This window comes from Apteryx mantelli, chromosome 5 (assembly GCF_036417845.1).
Source record: "Apteryx mantelli isolate bAptMan1 chromosome 5, bAptMan1.hap1, whole genome shotgun sequence".
In the NCBI taxonomy this organism is placed as follows: domain Eukaryota; kingdom Metazoa; phylum Chordata; class Aves; order Apterygiformes; family Apterygidae; genus Apteryx; species Apteryx mantelli.
Genome location: NC_089982.1, coordinates 3,450,069 through 3,465,910, shown reverse-complemented (window position 1 = coordinate 3,465,910; position 15,842 = coordinate 3,450,069). Strand labels below are relative to the sequence as shown.

Sequence of the window (15,842 nt, the reverse complement as noted above, 5' to 3'; positions counted from 1 at the left end):
ACAGTTTTACGCTAGTCCAGCTCACTTACCCACTTTACACTTTCTGACATCCCCCTCAAGTTGTGCAAGCGCAGTGGAATTATGGCAAGAAAGGGTATTTGGGCACAGTAAATCTTAAAGCCTTAGACCACACCAGCACGCTGAGCTGCAGTCTCAACTAGGCACGTCTGCTTAGCTGTCACACAGACCCGAAATAAAGGGCCAACCACCATCCCTGTGCTAATGCAGGCTGCATGCAGATTATTTCTGATACCTCTCTAATGTGAGTGTGATTTGGGATTTTCTTCTGTTTTGTGCCTTCCTACAACGTGCATGTCTCTGCAGTGGAGCTGCTAACAGTTAAAGGCAGTGTCCCCAGCACCGCTGTATCTGCTCTGCTCTCTGTCTCCAGCAAAGGCACCTTTCCAATGCCTTAGATCAACAATTAGAAGTCTGGAGAGAAGTCATTTGAGGAAAGCTTGGTCAAAGAAACAACCTACTCTGCAAGGACAGAAGTGGGCCGCGTTGGGCTTTGCCTTGCGCAAACCCAGCACTGCGTCCAGCTCCGAGGCAGAGAGGTCGGGGAGCACCTTGGCTCCCTTGGCAGCTCGAGCTCCGTGTCCCACCTGCTGTCTGGCTCAAGGAGTTGGTTGAATCTTTAAGGGGTTGGGGTGGGAACTGTGTGAGAGATTGCCCCTTTTCATACGATATAAATCCGGTTGCTTGAGTTAGCCATGGGCTCGGATTACAAAAATGGGGCCCTGTCTTCTCTCAAGGCAACCGAATGCTTGAATTGGTTTCCTCTCTTCATATGACATGATGTGACCTGCTTGGTTTCAAGGCACACATCAAGGCATCTTGGATTTCGGAGGCATTCGAGATGGAGGTGTGTAAGAGAAACTGTAAATCAGTTTGAGGCCTGGCATTTATCTGAGATATTCTCCTTGGGAGGTAGAAGATGGGGGGAAATACCATATATTCACTGGCAAGGAAATTTGAAGAGTGTGCTCTAGTTTTGATTTTTGTGTGAAAAGAACCTGTGTGAAGCCCCCAGTTGGTCAGAGGACACCTTGAAAAATCATTCGAAAGAGGAAGGTCTCCATATATGAACTGTATTTTAGGATTGGGCTCATATTTTGCAAGGTATTTGAATTAAATCCTGTGGTTAAAATTTACCCTCTGGCACTATTTTGGGCCCATGTATCATTTAAATCCCATGTAAGATCTCGGGTAGCATTGAAATGGCATCCAGTGGTACCTAGAGCAAACCCTCTTCATTTCCTGGACTCAGTTCACAAGTGCTTTCAAGTGACTGCTGATGTGGGTCACCCTGTTTCCATAACTAGCCATGCAGGGCTTGGGACTATTTGTCCTCACGGGGCAAAAAGTTTTGAAACCCATTATCAAGCAAACTGGGGCTCATCCCCGGGATATGAGAAGTTGCAACACAAGTCAAGTTATGACTTAAATGCTAAGTTCTGATTCAGGCGTGACCAAGGAGTCACTGGATCTTGAGCTTTTTAAAAAGTATATTTTCTGTGTACAGAAATGGAAAAAGACAATACAGTGAAGTCATTCTTTCTCCCACTGTTCTTTTCAAAGCAGTATTTCTGCTTTTATAATATATATAGCTTGTTAAAAATGAATCTGCTGCTTGAAGCCTCCTGCAATTTCCCCTGCCTTTAGTCTGATTCAGTGAATAATGCTAGGGTTGCTTCAAACTCTGCAATAACCAAAGGCGTAAGAAAAGAATTCAGTAATGTCACTAATCAGAAACGGAGTGAAAACCTGCAGTAAACTAGACTTGAAGTGGAACCAAAATTACCTGTCTCGTGGTTGCTCTTCTGGTGTACATAGGTTTTGTGTTCTTCAGTTAACACTGGCCTTATATAGGGCTGTGCATTAATGATAGCCTAATTATTGGGTCAGATGATAGGTGATGGTATTGATGTAACCACAAGCATGAATTTGACTTCTCCATCTTTTGGCGTAAATTCGGAGTGCAGAAGAGCTGTGGCATCACTCGTAGGGAAGAATTCCAGGCTGTGCGGAGAGCTCAGGAGTGTTTGCACACACAGAGGTGTGATCGCCTCAGAAGAAACTGCAGGCGCATACAAAACGAACGCTAAAATCCGTAGCAGAGAGGCCTGGAAAAGCAGACCATAACAGCTTGCGGGGCAGAGCCGGTAACAGCGGACTCATCACCTTTGCTGATGCCTCAGGCTCCTTTGGAAGGGAGCCTGGACCCGGCTAGCCGGGAGCTGCAGGAAGTCCGGAGAGGTGCCAACCCCGTGGCCGGTGTAAAGCAGCATCGCTGCCCGGGCTGCACGGGGCTGCTCCAAGTGCGGATGCGTCCCGGCAGGCGTGAGAGTTGCATCGAAGGCCCTGGGCTTGTTTTTTGCAGCGAGGGTGACGTGAGCGTGTGTGTTTTGCTCACCTTTACCCGCTAGTTAGCAGAAAACCGCGCTCGCCTTGGGGATGTGGGCGAGGTGGGGAGCCATTAGCTGCTGTTTCTGCCAGAAGTGAAAAATACCAAGGCAAAAATAATTGGGCTGGAGAGAGCATTAGATAGACCATGAGATGTAGAAACTGGATTATTTGTTTTATCTTGGTGCAGTGGTCATTCACCAGATAACATTAGTTTCTCTTAAAATATAATTAACATTTTGTTCCCATAAACATTGTTGTGTATTAGATGTTAGTGGGACGCAGCGCAGTATTTCGGAAATACTGTGTTTGGTGCCTAGATGGCTAATTCAGTGCTAATGTCGTTATCAAAGGTTGCAGAGGAAGAATGTCCTAAAAGGTCTATTCCTTATGAAATCATCTCCTGTAGTTATTCAGATGTGGATATTGATGCATCTTCCGCAGAGATTTGAATCTGTTTATTTTGTCTGGCCCCTTATCCTGCTTAAGAACGTTAGAAGCAGAATTGCAGAAGTAGAAACAATTCTCTGTGATTTTTATTTGCCTTCTGACTAATTTTGGTCCCAGGAAAGCAAAATGTACCTTAGCAATTTCACACCTAGTGGCATCCTCTGTTTGCTTTCATCACATGCATGGCCGTTTTTGTGAATGGCGGATATAAGCGTAAGCGATGTAATATCGCTCTTTCGTTTTGAGTGTTTTGCTCAGAAATTAATGCCGATGTACGGATTACTTGTAAAGCAACATGTAGACAGTTCACTTTGCATCTCCACTCTCTGTAATGTCCAGAGAGCGATTTGAATAAGAATTCTGTCTGCTCACATCAAGAACCATAGGAGATTACAGCTTTATATAGCATGACTTTTCCATTAATATGTATATTTTTTTACAAGTTATGCTCCAAATGGAACTTTTCAGTGGCGCAGCTTCTTTCTATTAACGGATACTGCCCTTGTAGAAGCAGTGACCTTTAAAAAGCAAGTTTCAAGTAATCCTTTTATTTCCCCGAGATCATATAGCACTGTATCCGGTTGCAGGCTTTTAAGATGGAACGATTGCAGGCTTTGTCTGCTTGCGCGGATTGAATTACGTTTTGTTTGACAAAGCAAGCTCTAAAATACTTATACCTGCCTTCTTCAGTTCAGAGCCTTGTAATCTCGGCGCGTTGGGGATGCACAGTGGTTGCCGTATCATCCCAGCACCGCTGGGATTTATTGAATTTACTTAATTGGCCTTTATCTCACGGTTACACTTTAGCACTCCTTTTGAAGAAGATTCAAAAAGGATACAGTTGCTGCTTTTCTAATTTACTCCGAGAGTTCGGTTGCTCGTTTCCTTATCTTGCCGCCTTTTCCCTGCAGAGCGGAGCGCTCGGCGCAGCTGCGGCCAAGCGTGCGAGCGACTCCCCTCGCCGGAGGTGGAAGCCCCTGGAGCTGTTGGCTGGCAAAGCAAAGGCACGTGGCAAAGCCTGCCGCTTTTTAAGGAGGCAGCTCTGTTCGGGGCGGGGGATTGGCTTGAAAGCGAAAGAAACCCCAATTTTAGTTGCGCCTCTGCCCCCGGATGCTGTGACCTTGGGCAAGGTGCTTCCCCAGCTCCGTTCGTTTTCACAGAGACGTGGGAAGGATGAGGGGGCATACGGTAGTTTAGGTAGGCAAGGTAGGGTATCCGCGTCACGTTTAACGGACGCTTTTGGACGGCAGGTAGCGTGTTGTGCGCTGTACACTGCTGCTGAACGCCAAGAAGAAAGCTAAACTCCCTTGGAAATCCCAGAGCAGGATTTTGCAGCAGCCAAAGGCAGTCAGGAGCACTTGTCTCATTCTTTAGGTTTTAATGCCGTTGTGAGTCTCAATCCTGCAGACACTTAGGGAAATCTCAATAAAAGCCGGGGAGAGGAGCGTTGTGTGGCTGGGCATTGCTGATGCTGAGAAAAGCACAGCTTTTGCCTTCGGGAGAGGTGTTCGATAGCAGGGAGGGCTGAGATCACCCCTCGCTGCCGCAGCGCTCTCCTCGAGCTTGCTTTCGGTACTGTGAGTTTAAAGAGGTGTAGGTGCTCAGCTCCAGCTTTCTCTGTCCTGCTGGACCTCCGCTGCCAGCCGTGTTGCAGCTGTGTGGTGGCACTGGAGAGCAGGGCCCTGGAGGGGCACAGGGCCGTTCTTCTGGGTACGTCAGTGCTCCATCCCCCAGAGCATCCCGAGTGCCCCCCGCTAAGAAGTGACCAGTATCTTCAGTTTAAGTAGGGACAATTAGGTGGAGATCAGAGGCCTGGAGCAAACTTTCTTAAGGGCAGACGGGAGAGTGTGGAGGGTGTTTTTTGGTGCATTTTGCTTCCCTCACCCCAAAGCGTGACTTGCTTTCCAATGCCTGTGAAAATCATGCATCTCACACGCTCTCAGCATCCTCTCTGGGCTGATGCAGCTCCCATACCCGTGTGTACAGACCATGTATCTCCCGTGCATGTCCCACCTTGATGCTCTCACGCGTGCCTCGTACCCATTTAGGCATCTGGAGTACCTAATGCAAAGTCCTATGCTGGACTGGCCATTTCAGTCTAGGTTGTTACTAGCCGTCACGTAGCCCCAGCGAGTGTGGAAGATGTTAGCTGAGGATGAAGTGACTTCTGTTAATGCGAAACTGTTGGTGGTCACCATGTGCTTTGCAGGTGGTGCTTACATTTATAACATTATCATCATCCAAAGTAAGGGTTTTTTTACCTGCTCGGTTGTGAGCACAGTGGTGGTGCGCACAGCTAAAAAGCAAAGGGTGTCTGTGAAGCTGATGCCAGCTCTCCAGCAGAAAACAGCATGGAAACGGCCAATGCCTTTCCGTACCCTCTGAGAGCCAAACAGGCAAGAGATTAGTGAACAGGAGGGAGAAAAACTGGGACTGAAAAGGCTCGAGATGCAGGAACCAATTTGAAGCAGGCAAGCTTACTGCTAGCCTTCGGTCCAGGGATATCGTCTGGAACTGTTCCCTTAGTCTTTTTGGCTGAAGATTAGGCTTGGCAAAATTTGTTTGTTTGTTTGTTTGTTGTCTTTATTTTACTTAATTGGTTTTGGGAAGTTTTTTGAGTATTGCGGTAATTAGCTGGTCCTGAGTACCAAAGAAGTAACTTCTTATAGTTCCAAATAATTTTTGGAAGATAAAATGTGTTCACGTACTGCTGTGGTTTGCCCTCAGGCCCCAGTGTTGCTACAGACTTCCTTGCCGTTGGTCTCCGCAGCCCCTCTGAGTCCTTGCTGAGCGGTGGCCCCACCAGAGGGTGATTCAGGGACCCTGGGCCGGGCTTGGGTGGCTTTTCCTCCAGAGAAGCTGGCCTTTCTCCCCAGCCAGGCAGAGTGGAGGCAGGCAGCCTTGCTGCCCTGCCTGTGCAAAGCCCTGTAAATTAAGGGGCTGAATTGCTCCCCTCCCGTTTTGTTTCGGTGTCATTCTCATCTCTGTCACAGAATAACAGGGCTGTGGATGCGTTTCCCGTAGCAGCTTTTACTAGGGAGCTGGCAGGGATGGTAAAAAACACAGCTTGAGAAGTCTCGGAAATATCAAACCAAAAACAAAGAATCAAGCCCGTTTCCACTGCACGTGTGGGCTGCAAAGGGCAGATAACCTTTGAGGACTGCGTCTTAAAATCAGAAGCAGAGCTGTATATGTCTTTTCCTTCGGCAGCTTCCCCAAGCACGCTGCAAACTTTCGAACCGCCAGCGGGGATCGCTGCTCAGTGATCGCCATTCAAATCTTTGCAGTGGCCATTTGCGAGGAATTAGCATCACCGTGGAAGCTGTAACACCCCCGTGGTGCTTATGGGGAGAAAATGAATTACAAAAATAGTAATGGCCCGCTATGCTGTTCAGCACATCCGGAATGAGAGGGCTGAAAGACACCCAGGTTTTAACTAGTGCTTGAGCCCAAAAATAAATCAATAGGGAAGGAGCCCACATAACTGAATGCTTATAAGGTCTGCACATGCTAAAATGCATACCTGCAAAGCAGTCAAAGGAAAGCAGTATGTAATTTCTCTGGGATAACAGAGCCCCGCCACCCGTTTGAAAAGGGCTTGAAAAGGCAGGGTGTGGGGTTGATGAGGGACCGCTAACAGAGTGCGTGTTGTTGGGACGTTGCCCAGGTGGGCAACGCTGGGCAGATCCTCAGCTGCTGCAAAGCTGTGCAAGTCTGCTGCTTTTCTTGGAGTCCTGCCGGTTTATACCTCCCGGCTTGGTTTGTTCAGAGTTCCTCCTCCCGAATCACAGTTCTCCTTGCGTTTCATCAGATCTCGCTAAAGCTTTATGTAGATCGACACACAGTGGCAAGCAAAGTTTGGCAGAAATGCCAGCAGTGGAGCGAGGCGGTTGCTTGGCATTCGTTACCAGCTCCTCGTGGGACCAAGCTCTTCGCTGGGGTAAATCGCTGCCGCTCTTATTCAGGCAGTGGCAAGATTCCCAGTTGTCAAAAACCGTCAAAAAGCACTGAGGCCAGAACAGGCCCCGCTGATGAGCAGTTGCTAAGGCTCACGTTGTGTCAAAGCTGCAATGATGAGCTCAAATTCGGATGTGGCAAGCTGTCTTACTAACCATGGTTTTGTCTGTTTTGTTTTTCTCCTGTCTTGCAGCACCTTCTCCAGTCAGTAGTGTGAAAAAAGGAAAGATAACTAAAAATAGCATCTCCCTTTCCTGGCAGGAGCCAGATCGACCCAACGGCATCATCCTGGAATACGAAATCAAATATTTTGAAAAGGTGTGACGGACTGATTGCTGAGCATCCCAAGTACCTTCTCTTTACTGTCTTCTTCTTTTAGTTATAATTATCTTAGTCATGGAAGGGAATGGAGTGATTTTATGCATAAATCAATGTCAGATTGATTTTGCAGTAAATGATTAGGAAGACTTGAAATGAGGGTGTTGTTTTCCATTAGTGTGGCACTTCTCTTGAACAAATACATTAAAACTGCATGTCAGATTCCTCTCCAGCCTTATCACATTAAGCTAGAGCCTCCTCATTTGTTAAAAATAAGAGCGTTCGAGGATCAAGCATTCCTCACCTCCCGGAAACATCAGCCTAACCCCCGTCCTTAGTATTTACATTCCCCGCTTGGTTTTACTGCCTGTCTGGCATTTTTTCCAGGGCTGCCCATTAGGTCTGCTGAGGCACATTGAGCTTTTCCCATCCCTCCGGTAGATTATTGTCTGTGTTCGCTTCATGCTTTGCAGTCCCGTGCACGGAGGGGATCAGCTGCTGGCTGAGCAGTGAGCCGCGAGCCACCTGCATGCTGGCTAATTTTTGGAAGGGCTGCCTGGAGGAGGACAGCACTGAGGATCGTTATTTCCGAGGGAGATGCCGAGGAATGTAGGGTTGAACAAATGAGCTAGATTTTTGCAGATCTGATTGTTCAGGGCCATGGGATCTCCACGGGTGTCGTTGTAGCCGTGGGGTAAGGAGAGGAGAAAAGTTTGCAAAGAGAACGTGCCTGTTACGACCTGAAGAAGGGCATCTTTGCTTAAAAGCTTGCCTGACTTTTCCAACTGTAGCTCTTGGTCTAATAAAAAAAATACTCTCTCTTCCTGCAAAGCTTGCCTCTCTTAGGTCTCCTTTTCAAATAGTGACTTGTTCTCTTCCTGCAGAATTAATGCAGTTTTATAACTGAAAAAGGTAACAAATGCACTGTGTCTAAGTAGCATCTTGTGAATGATGCAGCCGGTCTAAGACTTTAAAGTATCAGGCTTGCAAGAGTCAACTAAGCAGCAGTTTCTGGCCTTGCAGTGCAGGTTTTTTTTCTGAAAAAGACAAACTTCCTACATCAAAAATGGAAGGAAAAAATTAAGTTCAGTTTAGTCAAGATTCTCATTTTATGCTAAACTTATTTTAGGGAAGATCTTCTATTAGTTCTACCTAGCACCCAAGTGAAGGTACTCAACGTGTAGCAGGATGGGATCCTTACTCCTCCTCTCTTTCTTTGTCCATGGGAGGGACCCAAGGCAGCAGCCCATGCAAAGAGGCTGAAGGATTTCCAAAATCTCCTTCTTCATCAGGGTAAAATCAAGATTTTTTGCAGTTGAGAGGCCTGGGGTGGGGCACTTAAACCACTAGGGTGGTTTAAGTAGATTTAAGTAGGACTGAGCTTTACCAAAAAAGGCTTCTCTCCCCGTTATTCTGCAAACAAGCCGTTGGCTCCTTTGGGAATCGGGACTCGTTGCCTGCGCCCCGCTGTGCCAGCCCGTCTTTCTGCCCAGAAAGCTGTGGCGACAGAGCAGTGTGCCGTGGGCACTCGTGAATTTGGGCTACATGGTGTTGCAAGGTCTGGCCTTTCCCAGGGGACCCTTGCCTAGCTCCGTGGGGCGCTCTGGGGAACGACGATCTTCGCTTTGGGCACCGCGGAGCGCGCCTTGCTGCCTGAGCCCTCTCTGTCCCAATTCCCCATCAGATGGCGCCTGGCGGGAGCCATTTTCGAGGCAAAGCAGCTGACCAGAGGAAGCAGAGCCCAGACCCCGGGGTTCGAGGAGCTGTGCAGGGATTGGTGTGCAAAGTTTAGCGTGTCCTTGGATTGTTTTTGGAAACATCAGTTGAATATGATTTCTTGGGGCTCTGGAAACTTTGCCATTCCAGAATGGCAAGCTTGTAACAAGGCACAAAGAAAGAATGAGGATTTGCTTTTGCCTGAAATAATCAATTAGTGATTCTTTCATTACATTGTTTGAACGACTGTTGTGCTACATTTAATCCTTGCCTTGGAGTGGCCTGGGAAGATTAGCCTCTAGAAACCTTAATAATGAGCAAATAATTCAAGCAACAAAATACATATATGTGTTCATTTTGTTTAGTTTGCATGTTGTCTTTTAGCAAAGCACGGGGTTTTAAAATGTGCTATTTCCAAATAGCTTCAGTAAATAGTTCTTAAAGTGCAAGTCATTCCTGAGCAGGTTGCTGCAGCCAGTGAGGGCTTTCGCCAGCTTGATTTATTTGTTTCAGGCTGATATTGAAGCTTAGTATTTTCCGTAGGAAAGCTCAAGTGTTTAAGTGTTTGCAGAAGCCAGCACTGTATTGAAAGCCTTTTTGGGCTGACACCCAAGTGAAGATGTGAACTAATATTCACTTACTGCTTTTTAACTATTCATTCAGTTATATTTGTGAGGTCACCCTTCATCCTTCTTGCTTGTCGTTACCATCGTTCAGATCCTCTTGCTTTTCAGCCCTTTACAGCAGTATGTTTAGAGTGTTCATTTCCAGGGGATGAGAGTGGTCTATATTGAATGTTCTGGAAAACTGAGATTTGTCAGATCACATTCTTTGAAAAAAAATCGCTCTGTAACAAGAAAGAAAGGACAGATAGATAGAAATGCCTCCAGTACAGTCTTGTGTAGCTACGTGCTTTAATTAGAAAATATGTAATCCTATATTTGGAGATTTCCGCGGGCCTGATCCAAAGCATATTGCTGTCTGTGGAAAGTTGCCCAATAAAAAGGTGCCAAATTAAAAAAGAAAAATCAGCTCAGATCCTAATTACTATGTTGAAATCTTGGTAGGGAATTACTGAGAATTTTTATTTACCTCATAAAAATTTGGATCTGAAAGGATATGGTGAACAAAAAGCAGATTCCAAGTTCGTAGACCTTAATTTATGAGCTCTTGTCTAGATTATTTGGCTCAGTAAATGATTCCAACTGTAATTACCAAGCACTTGAGCGAAGTTTTAATCAAAGAACCAGAACTCTTTTCACATCGGAAACTGATTTAAATGAAGATTTATTTCAGCAAATTTTCTTAAAGCTCATTGCTTCAGAAGAATAAGGCAAAATTAGGTATTTTTCAGTAGTTTCAGTGTATTGTTGCTGGCCAAGTTCTAGTTTGTGGATCTAGGAAAGCCAGAATGAAGCTGCCCAGCGTATAAATACACCGCTCTCCTTCAGGCCTAATTACATTACTGGGAGGTGTTTTGGGTGTAAACCAGAATCACTTTTTAAGGCAGTAGGCCTGTTTTCCACTTCTCCGTGTCTTGGGGTTGGGTTTTATTTATAGTGTGGACCTTCCCATTTCTCTGGGCACGTCTGCGTGAGCTGTGCTCTCTTTTGAGATGGCAGCATACATACGTCAGGGCAACGGCAAGTTGCTTTCAGGGCCCGTGATAAGTGTGGTGTCGCCATTCCTGGGCGGAAAGTACGACCGCGCTGTTACGGCTCTGTTTCACGCCTCCTGGAGTCAATTATCCGAGCGGCAGGGCAAGAGAAACTCAGGTCCCCCCAGCCCCATGCTGTCCAAATGGCCTGCACACGTTTCGTAGGGAAGGGAGGCTCAAAAATGCTTGTTTGGGTCCTTTTTCTCTGACACGGCCGCTGCGCTCGTGATCAATGTGTGTTCTGCGAGAGCCGTTATTTGTGTGTTTGAACTCTGTGTTTCTGGGGGGGCCGGGGAAAGGACCAGGAGACGAGCTACACCATCATCAAATCAAAAGAGACAACTATTACGGCCGATGGCTTGAAACCAGGCTCAGCGTACATCTTCCAGATCCGCGCACGGACAGCTGCTGGATACGGTGGCTTCAGTCGAAGATTTGAGTTTGAAACCAGCCCAGTGTGTAAGTCATTTTAATTACTGTCAGCTCGTGTCTCTGTAACGGTTGCCAGAAAGGAGTCTGAGGATCAATATCTTTGCAGTGAGTTCTGTCACTCCCGCGTTCGCTCCCTCTCTCTCTTTCTGGCCTTGTCCCTTTAGTTAGAAACATGGGTCATGTCATTACCGTGGGTTGGACAGGTTAATGCGTCTGTCCTTGCTTCCTCATCACGTTTAGCTGGGTGGGAGCTGAAGCATCGGGAGATCTTTAAGCTTCAGAAATTCATAAAATTCATTATTTGGAGAAATTGTACCTTTGTGAGAGCCGTTAGCACTGAATGATTGCCGCTTTCACACCACCGAGCGAGGAAGGGTGAGGATATCCCCATCCATAATGCCGTGGTGGAGTGCCGTGAGACGATGGGAACAAACCCAGCAGGTGAAATATCTGTTATTAAATATTCATTGATTGCATCTAGAAAAAACCCCCAACTCTTTCTCCTTAAATGGTGCCTCCCTGCAAGGGGAAGGACTTAACCAGCATTAGCACCTTGTGGTGTAAGTCACTGTCAGGTTGGAAGGCAGTTTCCTTTGGCTGCCAGTGCAGCAGCCTTAAGAAAAGGAATTTGACTTGTGCTCAGAAAGGGCAAAAATGCTCACTGCAGGCTTAAGGCTTTGCTTGGTCTGTTAAAAACTTGGGGAGTTTGGTTTGGGGTTTGTTTGTTTTACTTTTAATGCCTCTGATCCAGGCCTGGATTCTGGAGCATTATTCTGTGCCTGGGTGAATCCCAGAGAAATGCAGAGTGCAGTCCCACGTGAAGGCCCAGCTGCCGACTTCTTCACACGTTCAGATGCAGCCGTGAGGAAACTCCCTCGGTCCCTATTACCTAGTTTGTGCAGAAGTGTCAAAGATAATTTTCTCTCTCATAAAATATGTACTTTGTGTATCTATTTCAGATAGTACAACTGACATTTATTAATCTTTTATAGTATTTGCATGGGAGAGAAATTTTGTTTTGGAAATACTCCATTCCTATGGAAAACAACAAATTGGTCTGGATGTTTTCCTTAGAAAAGTAAATTCCTCCATACTTTGATTACTGTTACTCCAGATCACTTAAAATTCATCATCATCTCTTTGGAAAAAGTTTCTGAGTTGTCATTTCAATGCATGTTACTTTTTAAGCCATAATAGATTTTAAAGGAATCATTACATATGTGCAGATGTAGCTGTGGAGCCAGTGATTGATCTAATACAGTACAAATTGCATCATGATGCAAGCATTAATGCAATAAGAATGGTCTATTTAATGTATTTCTTATTGTATTAACCATTAATTGTGTCCTATAAGTAGCAATGAAATCGTATTATACGGGAAAGTATTCTATACTGTACTGGAGAAGTTCTGGTTGCTGTTAGAAAGTATCTAGTTTAGCATAATTTGAGTAATTGTGTTTCAGAATATTAATGAGTAATATACTGAATATATGCACATTTGATCCAGTGCTGTCATCACCTACAGTCCTGAGCCAAAAATAATGGCATTTCCTTAAAGTCTGTCATGCGAATATCTGCGTTAGGACCTTTTCCTGGGCATCCCGTGGTGATATCTCAGCACCCTTTACAACCCTTGAGTGATTTAGTCCCACCAATTTATGAGGCTCTCTGGCACTGTAAAGGCAGAGAAGCAGGTGCAGTGATACTGCGGAGCTGCTAAAACGCCAGTGTAGTCGAGGAAATACCCCGTGGTCCCCAGTTCGGGAGCTGGGGACCGTTCCTGCGTTGGACAGCGCATTAACTCACGCTGCGGCCAGGTGTTCAGACTCTGTGCAGGCCTGAAACGCAGGAAGAGCCCCCCCGTCCTGCAGAATCACCTCTCCGTTTGACACCTTTCAAACAGTGAGCTGTCCCCCAGGGTCAAATACAGAATCGGCGTCGGTGCCAGGAACGTGCCAAGACTCCCGAGGCCTTTGCACGTGCGTGGGAAGGAAGGCGAACACCTGGCATTGCTGCACACAAACCTGCAGCAGCAGGTCACAGTTGCCAGCTGTGGTCGCAGGCAGGGGGAGACTGATGACGCGGACAGCGAGCACCGGGCAAATTCTCGCTGCTAGGCCTGATTCTGATCGAAACCTCTTCTGGAGCCGCGGCAAAGCATTTTGGTTCAGGCACACATGAAAACCTTGCAGTGACTGTTGTGAGAATGCAGTGCTCCTCCTCCAAAATCGTTTGGACTAAACAATATGTTTTGTTTCCAATTCACAAGGTTTTTGACAATTTGTTTTCTAACGCGCTTGGAGGAAATATCAAACAGTAGTTGCTTACAGCTACATGATCTAAGCAACGTACCTGAGAAACACAGGGAAGAAAACAGTTGTAGCTTATTTTGCCCTTCTCTTTTTTCCACCATTTGTGTTTGGTTTTTGTGCTGTTTGCTGAACGCGCAGGTTTGGGAAGCACTGTGATGCAGCACAGTGGTGTGGAAGTCTTTATTTGGATGGAAGCTGTTGCTGGGGTACATCCACTTGTTGCTGCCTTCCCTTTACCATGCCATGGAGCCTGTCCCTGACCCTGCCAAAAACTAATCCCGCCAAAAAACAGTTTTTGGCTGGATTGGTGAGCTAACCCAGCTGATCTCCAGGCTGGGAGCAGGAACATGTCAAGGAGGGATAAGGCAGGTCGACCCCTGTCCAAGGCAGCAAGGTCCCAGATCTGCTTATGCATCCTCACCTTTGGGCTCCTGCAGGTCACACTAGGATCTGTCTGATTTCCCTATCCCTTGAACAGTGCGAAAACCACCGGAGAAGTAGCTTAATGTTCTCTTTTAACTGTTTTTCTTCTTAATTATGTTGCCAAGAAAGCAATAGAACATAATCTAAAGGCGCCTCTATAAATTTGTGAGGCTAATAAAATCTCTGGAAGATGGCATGGCTTTGGAGCAGTTAACGTTAAGTACCTGAAGTATTGGGCCAATCATTATGAAATCATTTACTGTACTTCTGCAGGCCCACCGCCGGCCTGAGGTCAAGTACCAGCCAGCTACTGTGACCCACTGCAGATCGAGGTTTAATACCTTACCTTTTCTTCTTTCTTTTCTTTTAACAATTAATATGGGGTCATAATCAGTTATTTTTATAGCTTCCATAAAGCTAGTCCTCTGCTAAGGATCCCCTTGTACTCGGCTCGTTTAGTTAAAGGCTGTCGTTAAGGTGCAATCAATTGCTGCCGCTGCTGCCCGGAGTGGCCGGGTTTTTGTGGAGGGCTGGTGCTCCCGCGTGGCCCTGCCAGGAGCTGTGGGGCAGCGGCTCTTTGTCGCAAGGCTCTTATCCTGCATTTTATCAAAAGGGATCCTTTAAAAGGCACGGTCTGGAAGAGTTCTGCTGCCCTTATCAGGTACAAAGACAAGCCAAGGTATGAGTTTTAGCAGATTCCTGTTTTACAGAGGGCACCTTCTGGCCATGTGACAAGAAGTTAGTATGCAAGTGCTTATAACTTTCTGAAGCACAGGTAATTTTAATTCTCTCGGAGATCTCGCTCGTGCCTCATATTTAGCAATAAGGAATTAATTCCATAAATGTTTTCTCTGCAAATAGGAGCTTGCTGGGTTTTCTTCTTTGATCTGAGTGATTTCTAATGCAGCTGACCCAGGAAAACAAACTCCAGTTTGCAAACTCCAAGTTCTGTAACATTTCAATTTTTGAATTCAGTAATGAAATGCAGGTTTGTTTGTTTGCTGGCTTGGTTTTGCCTGTGTTTTGGTTTCTTCTCACCCATTTCCTCTCCAAAGTAGAAACAGACAGCAAAGAGGGAAAGAAGAAATGAGCTGATAAAACTGAAGCCTCACTGGCAGCCCTGCAAGACAGACTCATGGGCGTGTTGACTGTAATTTTAACCTTAATCTCCATTTTCTGTTTCTCATCTCAGCAGTAGCTGCATCCAGTGACCAGAGCCAGATTCCAATAATTGTTGTGTCTGTAACAGTGGGAGTTATTCTGCTGGCTGTCGTTATTGGTTTCCTTCTCAGTGGAAGGTAAGAGAAGCAGCTGTGTATTTATACATCTCCAACTTTTGTGATAACTTTTATCTGACCAGCTGATTAGCGCCATTTAGGTGCGAGTACCACGTGAATGAAGCTATCAAGCTGTAGCGCTGTAAAACGGCACCAGGGTGGGCTGATTGATCTGTTTGGACAGGCAGGAATTGCAAATGCATGCTCACAGATGTAGTTCACTTCGCAGTGATTTTCAACTCTGTGTATAGACTGGCCATGTTTATTAGACTTGATTCTCACAGGAGCACTTTCATGTTCCTTTAAAAATGAGCAGAACATGTTATTACAGGTAAAATATTACCTGATGTATCACAGAGTTCAATGTCTTTAAAGGGTATTGTTTGCAAATCTTGAAGTCCATATGTTTGTACTCAGATCTTGCAATGGGCTTTTATCACTTAGAAAACTTAACTACAGTAAAACACATATAAAGACAAAGAGAAGAATCCCAGACAAATGGTCACGTGCCCTAAGTTTGGTAGGCCTGGGTTTTATTTTTCACGTGTAGGATGCTAATGTTTTCCCCACGTAATAGTAATTTATTCAGAGAGCTACCCTCATCGAGGAACACGCTCAACTTTAAACCATCAAGCAATCCCGTCGACTTCTCATGTGCTTAAACATAGGCAAGTGATAAAAGCCTGGGTTATACAGTCCTTGACAACTCTAATGGAAGTTGATGGAACTTGTTGGTGAACAAGGGATTGTGGTAATGGGGAAGAATCTGGCTTGTGTCAGTCTCAGTTTGTACCGCGTCACTAAAATTGCATAGCAGCTAGCATACAAGGCACTTTTTCATACACTACATGTGTATTCTTCAAAGTCATTAAGTACCTGTCAAGGCGTAGTACG

At 45.8% G+C, this 15,842-nt stretch overlaps 1 protein-coding gene across 5 annotated transcripts in view; it reads left to right on the top strand.

Annotated features, from left to right (window-relative positions):
* The window catches only part of EPHA5 (EPH receptor A5), a 203,669-nt gene that overhangs the window by 143,933 nt on the left and 43,894 nt on the right, over positions 1-15,842 (top strand). For 3 of the 5 annotated variants that reach the window (XM_067297306.1, XM_067297304.1, XM_067297307.1), the window contains exons 6-8: positions 7,007-7,131; positions 10,804-10,963; positions 14,864-14,969. In XM_067297306.1, coding sequence (XP_067153407.1) covers positions 7,007-7,131; positions 10,804-10,963; positions 14,864-14,969 — 391 coding nt within the window. The remainder of the gene's footprint in view (positions 1-7,006; positions 7,132-10,803; positions 10,964-14,863; positions 14,970-15,842) is intronic. The other 2 variants (XM_067297308.1, XM_067297305.1) reach the window with 1 other exon arrangement.